The 22,104-nt window shown below is 40.1% G+C and overlaps 1 protein-coding gene across 2 annotated transcripts in view; it reads left to right on the forward strand.

The window, feature by feature from the left end:
- Positions 1-595: 595 nt before the first annotated feature.
- Positions 596-22,104, forward strand: part of LOC136863599 (vitellogenin) — a 419,790-nt gene continuing 398,281 nt past the window's right edge. For both annotated transcript variants that reach the window (XM_068226214.1, XM_068226215.1), the window contains exons 1-2: positions 596-717; positions 14,669-14,689. In XM_068226214.1, coding sequence (XP_068082315.1) covers positions 675-717; positions 14,669-14,689 — 64 coding nt within the window. In that variant the 5' untranslated portion in view covers positions 596-674. The remainder of the gene's footprint in view (positions 718-14,668; positions 14,690-22,104) is intronic.

The following is a 22,104-nucleotide window of genomic DNA, read 5'->3' on the forward strand; positions in this document are numbered from 1 at the left end:
ATACTGTAAATAGTTCGCCTCATTTTGGTGTTGCCGTCGGTTTTTGTGATTTCCCTATAACCACATAAACACTGGTGACTTCCATTTGAGGACTGAATTAGTCTTCGGGCTGATGACCTTACAGTCAGAAGCTGAAAGGCGTAAGACTCTATATAGCCGACATTTACCCTGTAGTCTCTGTTATACCATGGCCAGAGCAAAGCATATATTGTGGGGTACTTATTACTGTTTTCCATTTGTTTGTTTAACATTTACCTGGAGTGGTTGTGGAGTTTCCTCCGGTTTCATGTTGTGATGTCGGGCTTCTCAACTCGGGTTCGCTAATACTTAGACACAGCGCATATTTTTTCATGCATGGTATACGGAGTGACATAAAATGCCAAATGAGAAACTGACATGGCTTGTCTTCACAGAGAAATCTGAAACGGATTAAAAAGAATGTAAGAAACGTGACTCCTGTTTGTAATCCCTTCCACATCAGAAGTCTAAGGTCGCAGCTTGCAGTTCACTTCTCAGCAATAATGATATCAGAATAGCATACGAGTGATAGCCTTACGACCTCTGGTATCTTGTCCTCCTCGTGCTAAAGAGAAGTGCTACCTAAGCGAAATGGTCCGGGTTCAACTGTGCCCTATCCGATCTCTTATCCATGGTAACAGTGACCAGTACGGACCATGGGAGAGAAAGGCAAGGCGTCTCTTCTGCTGTGCCTCTGTGGTAAGTTTTAAACCCTCTACTGTACAAGTAATAAAGATTGTGCTATTCTCTTGCACGTTCATCGTATTCTTTGAAAATGAAACTATCATGGGATTAACGTCTTCTTAGAGCAGTGGTAGTAACGAAACGTAGGCGAGTAGAGAATACGATCTGGCGGGAGCCATTCGCATTCCCCACACATATCTGGTCTCGGTAACTCTCTCAGTTGTTGAATTGTTGATAATAGAGGGTGGACAACGTAACAGACCAACAAGAAGTCGCTTGAAGAACTTAGGTATTGGCTTAGAGAATGTATAAAAGCTGGCCAGTCTCGCGGTGTAGAGGTAGCGTGCCCGTCTCTTACCTGGAGGCCCCGGTTTCGATTCCCGGTCAGGTAAGGGATTTTTACCTGATCTGAGGGCTGGTTCTAGGTCCATTCAGCCTATGTGATTACAGATGAGGAGCTGTCTGACGAAGAGAGCGGGCCTGCTCTAGAAAGCCAAGAATAACGGCTGGGAGGATTCGTCGTGCCGACCACACGACACCTCGTATTCTACAGACCTTCCGACTGAGCAGCGGTTTCTTGATAGGCCATGGCACTTCAGGGCTGTTGCACCATGGGGTTTGTTTCCTCTTTTATAAATGCCGATCATTCTGAAAAATAAAAATAGTAACACCAGACGATATGAATATTAATAGGCATTTCAAAATTTGCCTTGTTCTACTCTCTCGATGACATAGTCGACATATTATTTTTTAAATCACACCGTTCTTTCATTCTTTCATTAATGGCTACAGTTTTGTAACCGCTTTAGGCAGTGAACACGAGCTAAGCTAGTTAATTTACTAAAATAAGGTAAGTGAACATCTCATATATGTCATCGGATGATCTTGCGTATAGTTACCATAATTTGGTAAACAAAAGATCAGTGTGTTATTTTGCGGGACAGTCTAGATGTCGTTAATATGGAAACCCTTAGGTTAACCAAAGGTGACTCGTAGTATGTTTACCTTTAACCCACTATGGGGAATCAATACACAGGAACTATTTGCATTATTGTTTAGCATAAAAGCCCAGCCCCTTAACGGCCAAGACGATTGCTGCCCAGCCAGATGGCTGGTAGATGCTGGAGTGCCACGTAGTCAGCGTGTCGATATCCTTAGTCTGTTGCTTGGCTTCCTTGATAGCCCACAGTGCAGAAGGTGGGAACTGTGATCTGAACCAAATTCATAAAATTAGTTCAGTTCATAATGGCTTGAAGCAGGGCTCTAGGTTCTGATATGATAACCATTTCTCACAATTTATATCAGTTCGGAGTAGTGCAGGTTTCAAGTATCGCGCAGTGTCTGGACTGTAGTAACTAGGTTGTACGTTCTGATATTTGTTTTTCACCTATGAAGTAGTCATCTTCTAGGATCTGAGAAATTTTATTCTACTTCGCGTATGAAGTAGTTATATCTAGGATCTGAGATATGCTATTCTATTTCTCTGATGAAGTAGCCATATACGTTATTCTATTTCTATCATGAATAATAATAACATTGGTTTTGCGTCTACTTTCCATAGTTCTCCAGCGTAAGTGTATCTTCCTTTTTCACTCCGAACAGGAATAAAACTCCAAAAAGAGCCTTCTGTTTTTGTTTTATCATTGCAGTCTCTCTCTCTCTCTCACACACACATGAATTCGGTGGTGGAGAACAATTTGTCAATAAAAATATTAGTTCATAGAACGATATTGTCAATGATATCAAAATCATAGCATTTTTGAAACGCATCTAGTTCAGCTCTATTATCCCTTGCAACTCGTGTATGAAGTAGTGATATTATCTCGGGTCTGAGCTATGTCATCCTACTTCGCGTATGAAGCACTCATATCTAGGACCTGAGATATGCTATTCCATTTCTCTTGTGAAGTAGTTTTATCTAGGATCTGAGATACCGTATATATTTCTTAGAATAGAATACTCCCATCCCATAGTTCCTGATCCCTTGGAAATGGGGAGGCAGTATTCATTTATTGTAAACCAAATTGTTTTCGATACATCCATTTCATGTTCCTTGTTACAGTTAATTTCTCTACATTAAGCATTATAATTAAGCCTAATCATTCTCTAAATTATCCCTCTTTTTTGCCCAAGATGTTAAAACGTGTTATATAATCTAGGACAACTTGTATATCCTACCATTCATAACTTGAACTAGAGCTTACTTTATTTTCTCTTATTTTCTTTAGCCACATATTATTTTTAATTTACACAAAACAGTTGCTGTCCTACCCGGTACGATCCACTCTTTGTTTGATAATTTTATAATTGTACAAAATTCTTTCTCTCTTTCTATTTTTGCTTTGGACTCACTAGCCAAGCATTTGACCCTAAGTGAGTCTCTCTCCCTTAGTTGCATAGCCAGCTTCGGCCGATGGGTGGGGGGTTGTTGGTGTTGTTGTTTGAGTCATCAGTCCATATACTGTTTTGATGCAGCTCTCCATTCCACCCTACCCGGTGCTAATCTTTTCATTTATACGTAACTATTGCATCCTACATCTGCTCTAATCTGCTTGTCATATTCATACCTTGGTCTACCCCTACCATTCTTACCGCCTACACTTACTTCGAAAACCAAGTGAACAAGTCCTGGGTGCCTTAAGATGTGTCCTGTCATTCTATCTCTTCTTATCATCAAATTTATCCAAATCGATCTCCTTCATTGTAATATAAATGTATCCTCAACATTTCCTTTCTTTATGTTTTATAGTTTTGGCTCGGCAATGATGAATCCGTCAGTCAGTCAGGACATGCTATTTTTATATATATGGACTAGCAAGATACCCGTGCTTCGCTACGGTTTTAAACTGAAAGTTATTGCGTATTTTATGTTTTTACTATTTGGAGAGTTCACTCTACCTGTAAAATACGCCCTCAGTTCGTACGTCATACCGTTTTGGGGGATGCTTTTTTTTTTTAATTTTCTGACCTAAAAACATTTGAACCTCATACGGAAGAATTTGAATGTTTTGAACCCTATGTTACCGGGCGAGTTGGCCTAGCGGTCAGGGGCACGCGGCTGTGAGATGGCATCCGGGAGATAGTGGGTTCGAATCCCACTGTCGGCAGCCCTTAAGATAGTTTTCCGTGGTTCCCATTTTCACACCAGGCAAATGCTGGGGCTGTATCTTTATTAAGGCCACGGTCGCTTCCTTCCAACTCCTAGGCCTTTCGTATCCCATCGTCGCCATAAGACCTATCTGTGTCGGTGCGACGTAAAGCCACTAGCAAAAAAAATGAACCCTAACTTATTTAACATCTAGGATGTAAAAGCGACCAATCTGTGAAATTTTGATTTTTTACGTCGAACAGTAATGGAGGAATGAATACATTTTAAGGGGTGAATGTTTTTATATATTTACGAACATCTAGGATATAGAAATCCACCCTTCATAAAAAGATAAGTTCATGTCTGAAACGGGTTCAGAAGAATTAATGTTGTGTTTTTGAGAGTCAACCCTCATCTAAACACCTTATGGAAGAAATATTTTGAAGTATACGATATTTTATACCTAGGACATAGCAGACCCTTCTCGTAAAATAACAACTATATACGTCTAACGGTTTTGGAGGGATGAATAATTTCGTTTACGGTGCTAACCTCATTTAACACTCTAGGGGTGGAACGTAAAAAAATATTTCCTATTTCACACCTAGGATTTAACATATACATGTTTGTGGGTTACTGTAGTCACGTCCTAGTTCGTGAACCATGGGCAACGGCTGAGTGGCCTAGTAAGTGGTCCTGAGAGTCGGGATACCACTTGTTATGGATGGGAGTGGGCATCTCGGACATATTCTGAGTCATGGCCCTCCTTGTGCTCAGGCGGCTAGGACTATACAATTCACCGGTGGTCCATAACCCGTTAGAGGAGATATCCTCACTTGGACTATGTGCAAGTAGGGCAGCATCCTCCTTCATGAATCGACCGAGCTCAAAACATTTTAAGCAAGCCTTGGACCTACGGGAGTAACGGAGTCCACTCCCATCTGACAGGCGAGGGACTCCTTGGAAACAACAAAAAGGAATTTGATGGGGAGCTATCAATATTAATGGGGCTTATGGAAGAAAGAAAGTAGAACTGGCTGAGTCAGCAAAGAGGATGCATCTGGATGTGCTAGGAGTAAGTGATATTCGGGTAAGGGGAGATAACGAGGAAGAGATAGGAGATTATAAAGTGTACTTGACGGGTGTTAGAAAGGGAAGGGCAGAGTCTGGGGTAGGGCTCTTTATCAGGAATACCATTGCACGCAACATAGTTTCTGTTAGGCACGTAAATGAGCGAATGATGTGGGTAGATTGTCACTTGGAGGAATTAGGACTAGAATTGTGTCCGTGTATTCACCATGTGAGGGTGCAGATGAGGATGAAGTTGACAAGTTTTATGAAGCATTGAGTGACATCGTAGTCAGGGTAAACAGCAAGGATAGAATAGTGCTAATGAGCGATTTCAATGCGAGAGTTGGGAATAGAACTGAAGGATACGAAAGGGTGATTGGTAAATGTGGGGAAGATATGGAAGCTAATGGGAATGAGAAGCATTTGCTGGACTTCTGTGCTAGTATGGGTTTAGCTGTTACGAATACATTCTTCAAGCATAAGGCTATTCACCGCTACACATGGGAGGCTAGGGGTACCAGATCCATAATCGACTATATCTTAACAGACTTCGAATTCAGGAAATCTGTTAGGAATGTACGAGTTTTCCGGGGATTTTTCGATGATACAGACCACTATATGATCTGTAGTGAACTAAGTATCTCTAGGCCTAAGGTAGAGAAAGTGAAATATGTCTGCAAACGAATAAGGGTAGAAAATCTCCAGGACGAGGAAATTAGACGGAAGTACATGGATATGATTAGTGAGAAGTTTCGAACAGTAGATATTAAGCAGGTTCAGGATATAGAAAGTGAATGGGTGGCATACAGGGATGCTGTAGTAGAAACAGCCAGGGAGTGCCTTGGAACAACTGTGTGTAAGGATGGGAAAAGGCGAACATCTTGGTGGAATTATGAAGTGAGAGCAGCTTGTAAACGTAAAAAGAAGGCTTATAAGAAATGGCTCCAAACAAGGGCCGAGGCAGACAGGGAGTTGTATGTAGATGAAAGAAACAGAGCGAAACAAATAATTGTTGAATCCAAAAAGAAATCATGGGAAGATTTTGGTAACAACCTGGAAAGGCTAGGTCAAGCAGCAGGGAAACCTTTCTGGACAGTAATAAAGAATGTTAGGAAGGGAGGGAAAAAGGAAATGAACAGTGTTTTGAGTAATTCAGGTGAACTCATAATAGATCCCAGGGAATCACTGAAGAGGTGGAGGGAATATTATGAACATCTTCTCAATGTAAAAGGAAATCATCCTGGTGGTGTTGTGACAGCGAAGCTCAAGGGGAGGAGGAAAATGATGTTGGTGAAATTATGCTTGAGGAAGTTGAAAGGATGGTAAATAAACTCCATTGTCATAAAGCAGCAGGAATAGATGAAATTAGACCTGAAATGGTGAAGTATAGTGGGAAGGCAGGGATGAAATGGCTTCATAGAGTAGTAAAATTAGCGTGGAGTGTTGGTAAGGTACCTTCAGATTGGGCAAAAGCAGTATTTGCCCCTATCTATAAGCAAAGGGAACAGGAAGGATTGCAACAACTATCGAGGTATCTCACTAATTAGTATACCAGGCAAAGTATTCACTGGCATCTTGGAAGGGAGGGTGCGATCAGTCGTTGAAAGGAAGTTGGATGAAAACCAGTGTGGTTTCAGACCACAGAGAGGCTGTCAGGATCAGATTTTCAGTATGCGCCAGGTAATTGAAAAATGCTACGAGAGGAATAGGCAGTTGTGTTTATGTTTCGTAGATGTAGAGAAAGCATATGACAGGGTACCAAGGGAAAAGATGTTCGCCTTGCTGGGGGACTATGGAATTAAAGGCAGATTATTAAAGGCAATCAAAGGCATTTATGTTGACAATTGGGCTTCAGTGAGAATTGATGGCAGAATGAGTTCTTGGTTCAGGGTACTTACAGGGGTTAGACAAGGCTGTAATCTTTCACCTTTGCTGTTTGTAGTTTACATGGATCATCTGCTGAAAGGTATAAAATGGCAGGGAGGGATTCAATTAGGTGTAAATGTAGTAAGCAGTCTGGCCTATGCTGACGACTTGGTCTTAATGGCAGATTGTGCCGAAAGCCTACAGTCTAATATCGTGGAACTTGAAAATAGGTGCAATGAGTATGGTATGAAAATTAGCCTCTCGAAGACTAATCTGATGTCAGTAGGTAAGAAATTCAACAGAATTGAATGTCGGATTGGTGATACAAAGCTAGAACAGGGCGATAATTTCAAGTATTTAGGTTGTGTGTTCTCCCAGGATGGTAATATAGTAAGTGAGATTGAATCAAGATGCCGTAAAGCCAATGCAGTGAGCTCGCAGCTGCGATCGACTGTATTCTGTAAGAAGGAAGTCAGCTCACAGACGAAACTATCTTTACATCGGTCTGTTTTCAGACCAACTTTGCTTTACGGGAGCGAAAGCTGGGTGGACTCAGGATATCTTATTCATAAGTTAGAAGTAACAGACATGAAAGTAGCAAGAATGATTGCTGGTACAAACAGGTGGGAACAATGGCAGGAGGGTACTCGGAATGAGGAGATAAAGGCTAATTTAGGAATGAACTCGATGGATGAAGCTGTACGCATAAACCGGCTTCGGTGGTGGGGTCATGTGAGGCGAATGGAGGAGGATAGGTTACGTAGTAGAATAATGGACTCTGCTATGGAGGGTAAGAGAAGTAGAGGTAGACCAAGACGACGATGGTTAGACTCGGTTTCTAACGATTTAAAGATAAGAGGTATAGAACTAAATGAGGCCACAACACTATTTGCAAATCGAGGATTGTGGCGACGTTTAGTAAATTCACAGAGGCTTGCAGACTGAACGCTGAAAGGCATAACAGTCTGTAATGATAATGTATGTATGTATGTATGTATGTATGTATCGCTATTTGGAATTTTGTCTTCGTACGTTAAACCGTTTCGGAGGAAGGAATGGATATATTTGTTTTCGGATCTTAATCCCCATTTAACTCTCTGAGCGGTTAAATTTGCTTCAAATCTTCTGATATTTAACACCTAGGATATCAATTGCAATTTTAACTTCATAAATTCAAACGGTTTTATATAAATGCATATTTTTATCACCATTCCGCCGCACCCCCTCCCGGTAAAAACCCCCTTAGGGGTGTATTGTTTCAAGTCCACGTCTTATTTGTATCTTCATAAAATCATTTCAACTCTTTTTACACCCCGTTAAGTTGATTCCACCCCCCCCCCCCGCCACAAAATACGTGTGTATTTATTTTTAATAAAGAGATTCCAAATACTAATTTTCTCGTCGTACCATCCTTCGTTTTCGAGATATAAGTAACCTCAAATAATTCAACTATTTTTCCAATTCATTTATTTAATGTAATTTTCCGAAAACAAAAGTGCGTGTTTCTTTATTTTTAAAGGAGATTCTAAATACAAATTTTCATGTCTGTAACATCTTTAGTTTTTGAGAATATAAGTATCTTCATAAAAGAATTCAACCAATCTTTCAGTCCTTTTTACAACCCCCACCCCTTAAGTGTTTTTCCGAAACAAGAAGATACGTTTTACTTTATTTTTAAAAGATTAAAAACACCAATTTTCACGTCTGTATTATGTTAGGTTTTTTAGATATACTGTTGATAAGCTCATTTTTCAAATCATCCCCCTTTATCACTTCCCCTTAAGTGGATTTTCAAAAAAAAAGGTGCATTTTTTACTTTTACAGGAGATTCCAAATATCAGTTTTCACGCCTGTAACATCTTCAGTATTTGATATATAAGTATCCTCATTAAAATAATTCAACACTTTCTTCACTTCCTTTTACCCACCCCAACCCCCCTAAGTGGATTTTCCGACAACGAAAATATGTGTTTCTTTATTTTTAAAGAAAATTCAAAATACAAATGTTCACACCTGTAACATCTTCAGTTTTTCATATAAGTATCCTCATAAAAAGAATTCAATGCCTTTTTCAGTCCTTGTTACAACCCCCTTAAGTGAACTTTCCGAAAACAAAAAAATACGTTTTCATTATTTTTAAAGGAGATTCCAAATATCAATTTCCACGTCTGTAATCTCTTCAGTTTTGGAGATACCAGTATCCTAATCAAAATAATTCAACCCCCTTTTTCATTCATTTTTATCCCCCAAGTGCTTTTCCAAAAACAAAAAATACGTATTACTTTATTTTTAAAAGATATTGAAAAATACCAGTTTTTACGTCTTTAATATGTTACGTTTTTGTGATATAATGTAAATATGCTCATTTTAAAAATTCGCCCCCTTTAACACTTCGCTCTTACGTGGATTTTCAGAAAATAAATTATGCGTGTTCCCTTACTTTTACAGGAAATTCCAAATACAAATTTTAATGTCTGTAAACATGTTACGTTTTGGGGATATATTGTAGATATACTCATTTTAAAAATTCAGCCCCTTTGTCACTCTTGTTTACTCCCGCTTATGTAGACTTTCCAAAAACAAAAAAATACGTGTTTCTTTGTTTTTAAAGTAGATTCTGAATACCAATTTTCATGACTGTAATGTTTTCAGTTTAGGAGATATAAGTATGCTGATTAAAGGTATTCAACACCTTTTTCACCTTTTTTCACCTGTCTTAAGAGGATTTTTCGAAAACAAAAAATACGTGTTTTCTTATATTTAAGGGAGATTCCATACACCAATGTTCACGCCTTTAAACCGTTACGTTTTTGAGATATAGATACACTCATTTTAAAAATTCACCCCCTTCCAACCACCTTAGCGATGGAACATCCAAAAATCCTCCCTTAGCGAGCACCTGCATTGTAATATAAATATATCCTCAAAATTTCATTACTTTATGTCCAGTTGTTTTTGGCTCGGCGATGATGAATCAGTCAGTTAGTCAGTCAGGACATATTATTTTATATATATAGATTGTCCGTTTCTTTTTGTAAAATTTCCATGGCGGGGGACGGGGGTTTTAACCCCAAGTAACCCCCCCCCCCCTTGGCTACGCCCCTGATCTATCTACATTATCTCAACAGGCGTACTTCTTCCATTATTTCTCCACATAACAAACAACAATTATCTTCACGCTTCTACATTTGACCCTTATTCTTATACAGTAGATACTCATCATCCAGCACACCATACCTCTTACTTTCCTATTCGCAAGACTTATAATCTTTATTGACGTCTTTTTGCTAATTTCACAGAATTCCGTTAATATTCGTTTGGTTCTCCATTCCGACATATTTGTCTGCTTCTCACTATCTTTCACTCGAATAGTTATTTTCTTATTCAGCTTCTTTTCTTCGTTCTGAATCTATTTATCGATTCCTACTCTATCCAGCATCCTTTTTCCCTTGATTACCCAGTAATCATCGTGTAGATTTCATCTGACGTTAGTAAGCTAAATTCAATATTTCCCTCCCGTTTACCCTGTTCAGTACTAATATTTTATTACCTTTCTTAGCTACATATATCTGCTTGTATACTTATTATCTTCACTCAGAATTCTAACTCCACTATTTTGCTGTACATTCTAGTAGCTCCGTTACTACTTTGCAGAACTTGTTATTTATTACCTCTTGTTCTTTGTTGCCTTCTTCATTGTTCCATGTTTCTGCCACGCACAATGCTCTGGACGTTACAAGCGAATTCATATTATTTTTCTGCAGTTGACATCCAATATTTGGTATCTTCTCTCCATACATATCGTACTAGATAAAGTTGTCATTCCTTTTATTTTTGCTCGTTTTGTTTGTTCTTTCCACTTACTGTTAGATGTTAGTATAATTCATAAATATTCTGTTGACTACCTCTAATATTACACATTCTATCCACCACCTTTATTTTTCCTTTAGTTTATTTCCTATTTTACATGCCATTACTTTAGTTTTCTTAGCGTTAATTTTTAAATTCCATTTTATACAATATTCAGCAATTTTTGTGATGCTTCTTTGCATACCAGCTGATGTTAAAGGTAGCAGAAGAATGTCGTCTGAAAAACCAGGCCAGGTATTTCTTTATTGTTAAGACATGGGTTTGTCATGTTCTCCTTCCCTTCATTTTCTAAAATTATCTATGATATGTTATTCTATTTCTCTCATGAAGTAGCCATATATAGAATCTGCGATTTTACACTCTGTTTCACTCAAGAAGTAGACATATCTAGGATCTATTTTGTTTCTCTCATGAAGTAGTCATATCCAGGATCTGAGATAGAATTAGTAATATCTAGGACTTGAGATAAGTCATTCTGTTTTTCTTATCAAGTAGCCATATCTAGGATCTTGGATATGCTATTTTTCTTTTTTTTTTTTGCTAGGGGCTTTACGTCGCACCGACACAGATAGGCCTTATGGCGACGATGGGATAGGAAAGGACTAGGAGTTGGAAGGAAGCGGCCGTGGCCTTAATTAAGGTACAGCCCCAGCATTTGCCTGGTGTGAAAATGGGAAACCACGGAAAACCATTTTCAGGGCTGCCGATAGTGGGATTCGAACCTACTATCTCCCGGATGCAAGCTCACAGCCGCGCGCCTCTACGCGCACGGCCAACTCGCCCGGTGGATATGCTATTGTATTTCACTCACGAAATATTCATATCTAGGATCTGAGATATGATATTCTATTACACTCATGTGTAGACATATCTAGGAGCTGAGGTACGTTATTGCGTTTCACTCATCCTGAAGCAGTCATGTTCTAGGATCTGAGATGTGTTATTCGATTTGCTAGGTATGCTTGTTTTACGTCGCACCGACTCAAAACAGGTCATGGAGACGATGGGACGGTACAGATGTAGACACACGGGCTGGGAAGGAAGCAAACTTTGCCTTAATTACCTGGTGTGAAAATGAGAATCCATGGAAAAACCCTTTTCTAGGCCGCAACACTGGGGGTTCGAACCCACTATCTTCCAATTGCAAGCTCATGGCCATGTGACCAGAACCGCGTAGTACAATCGCTTGGTGTTATTCTATTTCTGTCATGAAGTAGTCACATCTAGGATCTGAGATATACTTTTTTATTTCATTTTTTGGTAGTTCCAAGGAAGGCTGGTGAGCTTCACTTACGTCCACCTACAGTATAATAAATCACAAACTCATCCCAGTTAGCTTCGTAGCAAATAACCAAAGGTAGGAATACCGGATCCATTTTTCAAATATTTTCCGCTTTGTGAAAATCCTAACGCTATTCGGAGATTTTATACAGCATTATCAAAAAGTATCATGTTGTTATGCTGATTGTTAAGTGAATTGTTGGAAACTTGAAGACTGCCAATCTCAAATGTGATAATAATATGGCTATTGCGTTTGTACATCAAAGTCGGCAGCCTTGAAAATGGTTTTACTGGTTTCCCTGCAAATACTTTATAAAGAGCACGATCGATAAGTTTCCACGCTGTATGCGTGATGTAAAACTAATAGAAAAAGAAAAATGTATGCCTGTTATATTCACCTGGGCGCATGGCAGCTTATTTACCAACTTTCTCCCTCCAGCTAAGAGTGACTTACAACTCACCGGATAAGAAATTGTACACTAAATACGTAGTCCCTATCCTCTCAATGGGCTGTCCAGAAGGATAGTGCTCAAAACCATGCTTCGCAATGATGACATAAAAATAAGTTAGCAAAGCTGAAAAAGGGGATTATGAAATGATGATGAAAATAATAATAATAATAATAATAATAATAATAATAATAATAATAATAATAATAATAATAATAATAATAATAATAATAATAATGTTACGGAGTTATCCGTGGTCGTTAGAGGCGAAAGAAAGTGCTGGGATGAACAGGTCTCAACTTACGAAATTAAAGTTAATTTAAAATTTAACAAAGGTTATATTTTCTTTTCGAGATCAAGAAATGACAAGTACAACAGGAACTCAGTTATATATATATATCAACAAGTTAAGAATGTACAATTACAGTTTATTAAAGGCTTTTGGGCTTCGAGCCCCAGAATCACAATCCCTGAGCAATGAGCCCAACTTTACTTGTACACAAGGTTCAACAAAGGGGCAGAAAACCCCAATCATATCAAGGAGCTCTAGCTCCCAATTACCCAGTAAAGCCTGCTCGAGGCACACAGAAACCAAATTTAAGAAAGAGCAACCCGCTTTCAAAGTTCAAGCCAATTCAAAGGCCACTCCAAACTCCACGTACAAGCTGCCCTACGGGCACACAAGAACAGGGGTAATGATACCCAACCTACTGAGGCCTATTCAATAAAGAAACAGGACAATTACATGGCCCCAAAATACCAACTTGAGTGGAGGCGTAACTTGCACTCCTAATAAACCATTTTAAAAACCTATTTGGCTCTAGGCCGCTTATGCAAGGGCTAATCCCATACTACGGAGGTGACACGATAGGAAAACTTTATTACATTATGAAACGAAGAAAAACGGTTGAGAAAACGTAGTCACCTCAAAAACAATATGAGAGGGAGCTCGAGAGGGTTAGGCACTCTCTATCCCGATTTGTAGTCAAAGAGACAGAATTTTATACCAAGTGTCTTTTACATTTTAAAGGAAAGTTACATGATAAAAGTTTCGAACCTGCCCCGAGGGTTAAACTGCTGAGCTAGCAAGCAAAGAAGTTATTAAAAGGCCATTACCTGATGGAAGAACTGCCGCCCGAAGAAGGAGGCGCTTCCCGCTCCCTGCTACATAATCACACAAAGAAAGATGTTACTGAAGTGGCCAGGAGACAAGAAAATCAGCAGTTTATATATCCTCGCGGAAAATTCGAGACGTTTCAAGAATGAGAACCCACACCCCCTCAACTTTATTGGCTAGGGTCAAGCAACATATCCATATCGGAGAAGACACACATTATTGGTTAAAAATTAATTAAAGAAATTCGAGATTGGCTACATTCAAAACAAGCGGAAAGAGAAGGGTTATACTGCCAACCCAAAAAATGACTGAAAGAAATTTAACAAAGAACAAACTTATGAACACAAAATTTCTCAAAAAACAGTTCCTTCACTTCGCACCAGGGTGCACAATTGTAGTTCTTCAGTAGTGCCATCTAGAAGAGAATGTTCACACTTTTCACTACAGAGAAAACAAATATAAATCGGAAAAGACACAGTTCAGAACTCTTCAAAATTTACAATAGCGACATCTTCTGAGAAACTTTAGAGTTAACATGGTTGTTAAAGTTCAGGCTTCCTCCAGTAGAGGAGTTCCAACTGGCGCAATGTTTGAATTAGCGGCGTGGAGGTGTACCGCCCGGTACAAATAATAATAATAATAATAATAATAATAATAATAATAATAATAATAATAATAATAATAATAATAATAATAATAATAATAATAATAATAATAATTCGCGGCTATTACTAGCCTGGTGCATCCTTTGTAAGGCAGACCCTCTAACGAGGATGGCCGGCATCTACCGTGAATTGGACGTTGCGTATTATTGTGGTGAGGGGTAGTGTTGTGTGTGAGTTCCAGGAATGTTGGAGACAACACATACTGTACATCCACTTAATATTAAAATCCCCGAACCGACCGAAAATCGAACTGGGGGCCTTATGAATCTTGGATCACTATCTGACTGTTCATTCAAGGAACCAGACATCGAAGAAGACAAAATTAATGAGAAGAAAGCTCGTGTTTTAGTTTTAATATTTTAAAAAGTTATCAGATCACTGAAATCTTCCTTATTGATGCTGTACTGGAACCTCTGTATTTAATTACAGTTTTAGGGCGTAGGTAAATGTTAGAGTCCTGTAGAAATAATTTACTGATGCTAATGCTGTCAACAAGCAACTTCTCACATCATGTTCTTGTTGGTAAAGATATAATAATGTGTACCGCTTTCTGTTCCAGTGGGCCTGAGTGCAGTCCATGGTAAGTGATCCACTGAGAAGATCGGTATCATTATTTTAAGACACGTTAAGCAGGTACGTAAGTTGCTTTATTTTTATAAGGATATTTTTACAAGTAAAAACACTGTCTGTTTTGTCGATCTAATTTATTTCAAGATGACACAATACACACACATATATATTCACACACAATTGTTTTCAACCACGAATGACCACACTCACTAATTGCTGCCTATTTATAAATCTTTGTCCCCTTCACACAGCAGGAGTCCGGGTCTTTGGTATTACCTGAGAGACGGTAATCCTGACTGACAGGCATTTCACTTGCGCGCACAAGTCAGCAGCTGCGTGCAGACCACTAGGGTTGAAGACAGGGCTACTGACCACACAACACACGATGACTGTTCCTTGGCTCGTCTCCTGAAACAGTCCACTAATTCACACAGTCAAATACAGTGAACAACTAAATAGCAACAGCTCAACATTGTTAAACAGCAGGACAATATTCCTCACAACAACGACTATTGACACTGTTCCAATTACACTCACGATTGCTGCTCCAATCGCTGACTCTACGACGGTCCTCAGTCCACGAAGGTACACACACGCAGTACCCTAAGGCAGTGCACAGGCTTCCGTTCCGTAAGCTACGATACTCTGACTCCGGTTGGACACTGACGGCAGCCAACAGCCGTCTTCAGTCCAGCTACTCACTCGGCATTCCAACGCAACAACAACAACAACTCTTCGTTTAGACTTCAGCGGGACACTAGTGACAGCCAACTCCGCTGTCGGCCTCAGCTCAGCCACCGAACCACAACGCACCGGGAAACCAGACAAAGAGAACAATATACGGAAATGCCAGCCATGCCTTCCAGGCCGGCTGAGAGCTCCCCGGTCGTCTCTCCCAGGAAGTACCGAAAGGGGCTATCAATATGAAAGGAGATGTGAATTAATTGAACAAGCAGTTGGAACGAATACTTATTTTTAGTCATTTTTTACCTGTAATCGTTACTTATTACCAAATGTAACATTTATTTGTAATTTACTTTGAAAAATAACGTAATCTTTGAATTCTAGTAATCCATAAACATTGTATCGAGAGTTTCACAACGTTGGAGCCGGAGTACTCGCAAGGCATCCCGCCTAAGTGTAAACAATAAAGCCAAGGATACATAGGGAAGTTGCCATACCGCATTCGATACGATATTTTAATATCGAAACTCAAATCACAAAACTATCTATACTTCGATAATATCGGAAATATCGATAGCAATAATATCGTTCGATATTGATTGTATTGTGCTCACAGTTTCAAACCTGAAGATAACGGAAGAACAGTAACGAATTAACAATAAAATAAACCGTTAAAACTCTATTGTTATGCGCGAATATATTATGTTAACGTTACGAATAGTACAATATTAATACTTAAGAAAATAAACTAGTGGAACCTGCCTGTCGTTGACGAGCTTGTAGTTGGCGAGGTCGTAACTTCTGTTTCTACACAACGTTAACGAGTAAACTGTCATGTTCAAGTTACTGGTAACAATATGAGTATAGTTAACAAATGAGTTAGTCCATCTAGGGCAATAATCCAATCGAACAGCACTCGGTCAGTTGTTGCTCTGGAATGTGTTAAATAAATAAATGATCTGCATCTAGGGCTGCCGCTCACGTGACGGATTCCCTACCGATTGTTTACCTGGCCTTTCCTTAAATGTTTTCAAAGAACTTGGTAATTTATCGAACATTCCCCTTGATGAATTATTTGAATCCCTCATTCCTCGTCCTATAAATGAATATTTGCCCCAGTTTGTCCTCTTCAGTACGAACTTTATATTCATGTTATGATCTCCAATCAAACTTATTAGGGCCGGTTGCATAAAAATCGCTAACTGTAGTTCAGTTTTGATCGAAGATCGGAAATGAACTTCGTTCTTTTCTCTGTGTGAGTTGTATAACACTAATCTGAGATCACTGAACCAAGTTCAGTTTTGATCTAAGGTCGACGAAACAGAGTTGACAACATCGCTAAACAAGAGAGATAATTGCGATTGTATCGAATCGAGTTGTATCGAACATGCGATTTAGATAGAAACGATCGACAATTCTCGACGCCATTCGACATTCATTTGTCTGCGATACGTAAACAAAGCCGCAAAATGGAGAAGAAAGATGAGTAACAAGAAGACGCGTACTGCAAATTTTAAGAAAGAGGAAAAAGATATGTCCTTCTTACTTCACCCTCCTCAGCAGGCATCTTGATGAATTGAGGTTTTAGAGCTGCAATCTCTCTAGTGACTTTGTGTATAGTCCTACTTGCAGTTCCTTTATTTACACTGACTGACAGAGCAAATGCAACACCAAGAAGGAGTGGTCAGAACTTTATGCCAATTGCAGGGTAGACTGACGTCACTGAGGTATGCTCATGATGTGAAATGCGCCGCTGTGCTGCGCACGTAGCGAACGATAAATGGGACACGGCGTTGGCGAATGGCCCACTTCGTACCGTGATTTCTCAGCCGACAGTCATTGTAGAACGTGTTGTCGTGTGCCACAGGACACGTGTATAGCTAAGAATGCCAGGCCGCCGTCAACGGACGTATTTCCAGCAGACAGACGACTTTACGAGGGGTATGGTGATCGGGCTGAGAAGGGCAGGTTGGTCGTTTCGTCAAATCGCAGCCGATACCCATAGGGATGTGTCCACGGTGCAGCGCCTGTGGCGAAGATGGTTGGCGCAGGGACATTTGGCACGTGCGAGGGGTCCAGGCGCAGCCCGAGTGACGTCAGCACGCGAGGATCGGCGCATCTGCCGCCAAGCGGTGGCAGCTCCACACGCCACGTTAACCGCCATTCTTCAGCATGTGCAAGACACCCTGGCTGTTCCAATATCGACCAGAACAATTTCCCGTCGATTGGTTGAAGGAGGCCTGCACTCCCGGCGTCCGCTCAGAAGACTACCATTGACTCCACAGCATAGACGTGCACGCCTGGCATGGTGCCGGGCTAGGGCGACTTGGATGAGGGAGTGGCGGAACGTCGTGTTCTCCGATGAGTCACGCTTCTGTTCTGTCAGTGATAGTCACCGCAGACGAGTGTGGCGTCGGCGTGGAGAAAGGTCAAATCCGGCAGTAACTGTGGAGCGCCCTACCGCTAGACAACGCGGCATCATGGTTTGGGGCACTATTGCGTATGATTCCACGTCACCTCTAGTGCGTATTCAAGGCACGTTAAATGCCCACCGCTACGTGCAGCATGTGCTGCGGCCGGTGGCACTCCCGTACCTTCAGGGGCTGCCCAATGCTCTGTTTCAGCAGGATAATGCCCGCCCACACACTGCTCGCATCTCCCAACAGGCTCTAAGAGGTGTACAGATGCTTCCGTGGCCAGCGTACTCTCCGGATCTCTCACCAATCGAACACGTGTGGGATCTCATTGGATGCCGTTTGCAAACTCTGCCCCAGCCTCGTACGGACGACCAACTGTGGCAAATGGTTGACAGAGAATGGAGAACCATCCCTCAGGACACCATCCGCACTCTTATTGACTCTGTACCTCGACGTGTTTCTGCGTGCATCGCCGCTCGCGGTGGTCCTACATCCTACTGAGTCGATGCCGTGCGCATGGTGTAACCTGCATATCGGTTTGAAATAAACATCAATTATTCGTCCGTGCCGTCTCTGTTTTTTCCCCAACTTTCATTCCTTTCGAACCACTCCTTCTTGGTGTTGCATTTGCTCTGTCAGTCAGTGTACATTGAATACATCTCCAATTACTATTTGGAAGCTTCCAGTTGCGTAAAATCTTTAGTGTGAGAAGGATCATGAACATTGGATTCAGTGCATGATTTCGTTTAGTTTGTGTCCTTAATTGTAGATGTAATCTTTGTTCTAGTTCTATGTTGAAACACGCGAGGAGCTCTTTGGAGTTCAAACTCTCCATTCTCGGATGAAACGTCAGAGTAGTCTGAAATCTGAAAATAGCATAACCTATAGGCCCTAAGCATAAAACAGTGGAGAACAAACAACTTGTTAATAGTAGGATTATTGTTCAAATAATTACAATTAGCATTAGGCCTACTTATCATATTACTTTAATCAACAGTAGGCCTATTTATTATTTTTCTTTGTTATTATGTCATAGACACCTAAACAGATTTATTTCTCACAAAAATAATAATTATATTCCTTCTGCTGAACTTAGTTCAATCAGATTAATCTGAGAAAATTCACCAGTCAGATTTGATCTTCCATCAAGAAGACATGATCTTGGATTAATGTTTATACAACCAAAATTCTAAGTTCAGCTTGACTGGAGATCAGTTTCGGATGGTTGAACTCAGATTAACTTTTATGCAACCGGCCCTTAGTCTACTAATGTCATTCAGTGTAATTTCTCCATTGACAGATCGTATCATACCGCTTAGTTGAGCAGCTCATCTCTTTATTCCCACATCTTCCCAGCCCAAAGTTTGCAGCATTTTCGTAACCCTACTCTTTTGATTGAAATCAATAAGAACAAATCTTGCTGCGTTCTTTTGGATCTTCTCCAGTTCTCGTATCAAATAATCCTAGTGTAGATCTCATACTCTGGAACCATACACGAATTGGAGTCCTACCAGAGACTTATACGCTCTCCCCTTTATATCTTTACAATGACCCTAAAATCATTACCTCATAAACATGTGAAAGGATCTGTTTCCTTTCTTTAAAGCTTCGTGAATGATATTACCCTAATGAATATCATTCCTTTTATTAACACCTGGGTACTTCCAGTGATCCCCATGAAATACTATCTCCCCATCAACACAGTGATTAAAACTGAGAGGACATTATAATTCTTCGTGAAACATACAGGCTGACTTTTCATTACGTTTACCATCATACCGTTGTCTGCTGTCCATCTCACAACATTGTGGAAGTCTTTATGCAGTCCTGTAACTTATTTACTACTCTACAGAGTATAAAATCGTGATTCTAGTTATTTACTCACATAATTTATATAGTCCGCGTAGCTTAACATTAAGCGCTATTAGCTGCCGTCCTTGTAAGCCCTGGTTATATACCCGGTAATGATAGAAATTGAAGAATGACAGGAGGACTCCATTGGGGATGTGTCTGAAAAGAGCTGCACCGCATCGGGACGAGGACTCCAGGTTACTTTAAATATATAAGAAAACGTAAAGTCCAATAATAATCATTAGAGGTCCAGATAACGCTCCACCTACTCTAATTCTCTGAGTTCTCCTTTCTAGAAATTTAGAAACATATTCAACCACTATTTTGTCTAGTCCCATAGCCATCATTTCCGTCAGTAGTCCCCTATGATCTACCCTGCCGAAAGCCATACATAGGCCAATAGCAATACTGTCTATTTGACTTCCTGATTATAAAATATCTTATATATCTTGCTGGAATCCTACAATTTGGGCCTCGCTGGAATAACATTTCCTAAACCCGAACTGGTTTCTATCAAGGCAGTTAGTAACTTCGCGAGCGTATCTAATATAATCAGGAATAATGCTTTGCCAGACCTTACAAACAACACATGTCAAACTGACCCGGCCTGTAATTATATCTGCTTTATGTTCATCACCCTTTCCCTTTTACACTAGGACTACTATTGCAACTCTCCATTCATTTGGTATCACTCCTTCATGAAAACCGTAATCAAATAAGTATTTCCGATATGGCACTATATCCCAACCCAATGCCTTTAGTATATACGCGGAAATCTTATCAATCCCAGATGCTTTTCTACCTTACATTTCTTTACTATATTAGGTACATTTTAGTAATTTGTCACTATTTGTTGCCGCTTCTACCTGAACGTTATTCTTACACTCAACTACCTTTACGTTCTGCGGACTGAATATTTCGCCTCACATATGCACACCCCTTTTTCATTAATTACCCCTGGAATGTCCTCCCTGGAAATTGTTTCTGTCTTAAAGCACCTACACATACTCTTCCACTGTTCCCTAAAATCCATATGGCTGCCAGTTATATTTACCATCATGTTATCCTTAGCTGACATTTTTACTAAATTCAGTTTTGTGGTAAGTCAATTCGATATCTTCTTACTCCCGCAACTACAAAGTATTCCTAACTTTACTTCTTTCTAACATGCACCTTCTGCTTAACCTCTTTATTTCCCTGTAGTAATACAATGGGTCCTTACCATTCTGAACCATCCTTAAAGATACACACCTGCTTCCACACTTCTCGACAACTGCTTTAAACCCATCCTGTAGGCTGTTTACATTTTTAGTGGGTACCATTTTCCACTGATCATAATTGCTTTTGAGAAAATTTTCTCATACCTCTCTTATCAACCATATAGTATTGTTTAATAGTCCTAGTTTTACAAACTTCCTTTCTATCACATGTATTTTCAACTACGCCAAACACAGCTTCATGGTCCGGCTCCATGGCTAAATGGTTAGCGTGCTGGCTTTTGGTCACAGGGGTCGGGAATTTTAACCATCATTGGTTAATTTCGCTGGCACGGGGCTGGGTGGATAGGTTGTCTTCATCATCATTTCATCCTCATCACGACGCGCAGGTCGTCTAGGGGCGTCAAATCAAAAGACCTGCTCTTGGCGAGCCGAACTTGTCCTCGGACACTCCCGGCACTAAAGATCGTACATCATACTTCTTCTACAGCTTCATGATCCCCTTTTATCACTTCAGATTCTGTATAGACCTCATCTGGTTTTATCAACACTAGGTCAGTGTATTATTCCTCTAGTTGTTCCACCACTTTCTGGTCCAGCTGTCCTTCTAGGATTGACTTATTTACCGTTACTTGGCAATGCTTACTGTCCTTCGCATTCCTTTCCCAGTTAACATTTGGTCATTTGAGAACACCCCCTATAATAACGTTCCTCTCTGAGCCGTTCTTCATATAAGTTAGCTGATTATCTTACCAAATAATTCCACACTACCATCAGGCCCAGCCTTGCAAGGTCTATACACCCCTAAAGTATCAAGTTTCCTATTATCTTTAGAGATGTCTTACTCCTAGAATTTCATATTTCTTATCCTTAACTGTATCGTAGCTTACGAATTCGTATTTCACCAGTATGAATCCCCGCCTCCTATCTTCCCTAACCCTTCTCGGCGATAAACAATCCAGTTCCGTGAGAAAATTTCCGCATCCATAATATCACTTGTCAGCCATGATTAAATTCCTATTACAATATCTGGTAAATAACCAAGTTACTTAATTCTATTCCTTTCTTCACAATATCTCTTCAGTTTGACATTAATAATTTTATGCATCTTTACTTCCTGCTTCCTACACTGTCATCACCATTCCCTGGTCCACCCCGTTTGCCTGAATGTACTGAACTCTTAAACTTACCGTTCCATCGTTGGCCGTCTGCCACAGCTGTTGCAATAGAGCAATATCGAACTCTTAGACCTTGGG

The sequence above is a fragment of the Anabrus simplex genome, chromosome 2 (assembly GCF_040414725.1).
Source record: "Anabrus simplex isolate iqAnaSimp1 chromosome 2, ASM4041472v1, whole genome shotgun sequence".
Taxonomy (NCBI): domain Eukaryota; kingdom Metazoa; phylum Arthropoda; class Insecta; order Orthoptera; family Tettigoniidae; genus Anabrus; species Anabrus simplex.